The 2,526-nt window shown below is 38.5% G+C and overlaps 1 protein-coding gene across 2 annotated transcripts in view; it reads left to right on the top strand.

Moving 5' to 3' along the window:
- Positions 1 to 2,526, top strand: part of ASIC2 (acid sensing ion channel subunit 2) — a 1,014,799-nt gene that overhangs the window by 997,336 nt on the left and 14,937 nt on the right. For both annotated transcript variants that reach the window (XM_011360042.2, XM_011360041.1), the window contains exon 4: positions 1,821 to 1,971. In XM_011360042.2, the coding sequence (XP_011358344.1) occupies positions 1,821 to 1,971 (151 nt within the window). The remainder of the gene's footprint in view (positions 1 to 1,820; positions 1,972 to 2,526) is intronic.

Below are 2,526 nucleotides of genomic sequence, written 5' to 3'. Positions count from 1 at the left end.
AGATAGTGGACTTCAACTCGACCATATTAAGAATTACATTAAATGTGAGTGGATTAAATCCTCCAGTATTGTCAGAAAGGATAAAATAGCGACATTCAAATGTAACTTACAAGAGATTATCTTAAATATATAAATATTCTGACATATTAAAAGTAAAAAGATAAACAAAAAAGACTAAAAGAATGGGAAAAGATAAACAGTAGGCATAAGATTTAAGCTTCTATTTCTTCCTCGTGCAAGTTTTGCTGTTTTTTTTTTTCAAGGAATCTATTTTATTTAAGTTTTTGATTTATTAACAAAAAGTTGTATATAATAATCTTATCATTTTTTAAATGTCTGTAGAATCAGTAGTGATGTCTTCTCTTTCATTCCTAAAATTGGTAACTTGTGTTATCTCTCTTTTTACTTATTGTTATTCATTTATAATTTTGTTACACTTTCATCAAAAAACATACTGCCTGCGGTTTCATTTCTTTAAAATTTATTAAAATTTGTTTTATGGTCTAGCATATGGTGTTCTTGGTGAATGCTCCATATGTACTTAAAGAGTATATGTATTCTGTAATTGTCGGTGTAGTGTTTTATAAAAGGGAATTAGGTCAAGTTGTTTGATAGTGTTGCTCAAATCTTCTATATCTTTACTGACATTGTGTCTACTTATTCGTCAGTTACTAAGAGAAGAGTATTGAAATCTCTAACTTTAGATCTATTTCTCCCTTTAGTTCTGTCAATTTTTGCTGCATGTATTTTTTGAAACATCGTTATGCAATACATATTTAAAATTATTATATCCTCTTGATGAATTAATCCTATTATCATTGTCAATAACCCTCGTTATCTCCTGCAATATCTTTGTCTCAAAGTTTACTTTGTGTAATAGACATTGTGTTGAACAAAAGAAGCCAGACACAAAAGAGCACGTAGTGCAAACTTTTATTTACATGAAATTTGAAAACAGGCAAAGCCAACCTATGGTGACAGAATCTATAACAGTGATTGCCTGGGCAGGTGGGGAACTGATTGGAAAGGGATAGGGAGCAACTTTCTAGACTGATTTAAAATGTCTTATATCTTGATTGAAGTGATAGTTACATAGGAATATACCTTTTTCAGAATTCGCTGAACTATGTACAGAAAACATGTGCATTTTATTGTATTTTTTATTCTTCAATTTAAAAAAAAGAAAAGTGTAAAGGACTTGGCTTGGGGCTTAACACATAGTAAATGCTCAACAACCTTTGGCCCATCGGCTCCCTTATCCTTCACCCTCTCTGTCCCCAGCAGGCAAGTCCATAGGTGTTGGAACATTTTATGGTCATCAGACTTCTGAGAATAAGAATGACATCTTCCCCAAAGGAGTTTAGCCACAGCATGACACTGGAGAGTTGCTCTAATCAGGGCCAAGGATCATAAATGGCACTTTAGGCTTATGCTTAAGGCCATTCCATCCTGAACTTTCCTCCAGGCTTGGTCCTCCAGGTCTAGGTCTGGGGTCCCAATGTCTCAAGCCAAGAGGGTAGAATTTAACTGAGTCGTTCCAAGAGTTGGGACATGACAAAGCATGGAAGTAGGAAGACCTGTGTCATGTGTAAGAGACTAAGAAGATCAGCATTATTCCTGGGAAGATTATAAAAGGTAAGCTAGGAAAAATGGTGTTGGAGCCAGATGTTGAAGGTCTGTGAGGTCAGTGAAGTTTAGACTGTCATGTAGTGGATGCTCAATAATTGTTTGTTGATTGAATAAGTGAATGAATGAGCCACTAAGTCTGTGGAGGCTGAACCTCCAGGGCTGACTGCTGCCTCCACCTTCCTGTCTTGCAGCTCACATACCTGCCTCCACCGTGGGGCGAGTGCCGATCCGCAGAGATGGGACTCGACTTTTTTCCTGTTTACAGTATCACCGCCTGTAGGATTGACTGTGAGACTCGCTACATTGTAGAGAATTGCAACTGCCGCATGGTCCACATGCCAGGTCAGTGCCAGGGGAAGGGTGGCCTCAACGTCCTGACAGGGACCACCTGGGGCTTTCTTTGCATTTCTCACACATGTTCCCCACTCCAGTAGGATCCAAAGGGATATTGTTCTATAAAGACTGTTATTTGGTGCCCAAACATTTAGAGGGCAGGTAGAAACATCCACTCCAGTAACCAAGGCAGCACCCTGGTATCCAGAAGCATCCAGATGTTTGGGGAATATTCCTCCCAGTGCTCAATATGTTCACTAGTTGTTTGCTGCTCTTACCTCCTCCTAGAGTTTAGTGTCCAGATATCTGGATGTTTGCAAGTCTTGCATCCTGGTATGGTACACATTCAAATGTCCAGATGTTTATTGCTTTCATGCAGATGTTTCTCTTCTTGCATCCGCATGTCCAGCATTCTTTCAAATGAGGCAAAAGTCCATTTGCCAGCAAATAATAAGCATATGCTGACATTTCTGTTATCAGACTAATAGTGCATGCGGCTATCTCATTAGAGGAGGTCAGCATGTCAAAGGCAGAAGCTGCAGGTGGCAAGGGTTAATTAAGGCA

Source organism: Pteropus vampyrus, unplaced genomic scaffold (genome assembly GCF_000151845.1).
Source record: "Pteropus vampyrus isolate Shadow unplaced genomic scaffold, Pvam_2.0 Scaffold50, whole genome shotgun sequence".
Classification (NCBI taxonomy): Eukaryota; Metazoa; Chordata; class Mammalia; order Chiroptera; family Pteropodidae; genus Pteropus; species Pteropus vampyrus.
The sequence above is the reverse complement of the archived record's forward strand: the minus strand, read 5'-3'. Positions and strand labels throughout refer to the sequence as shown.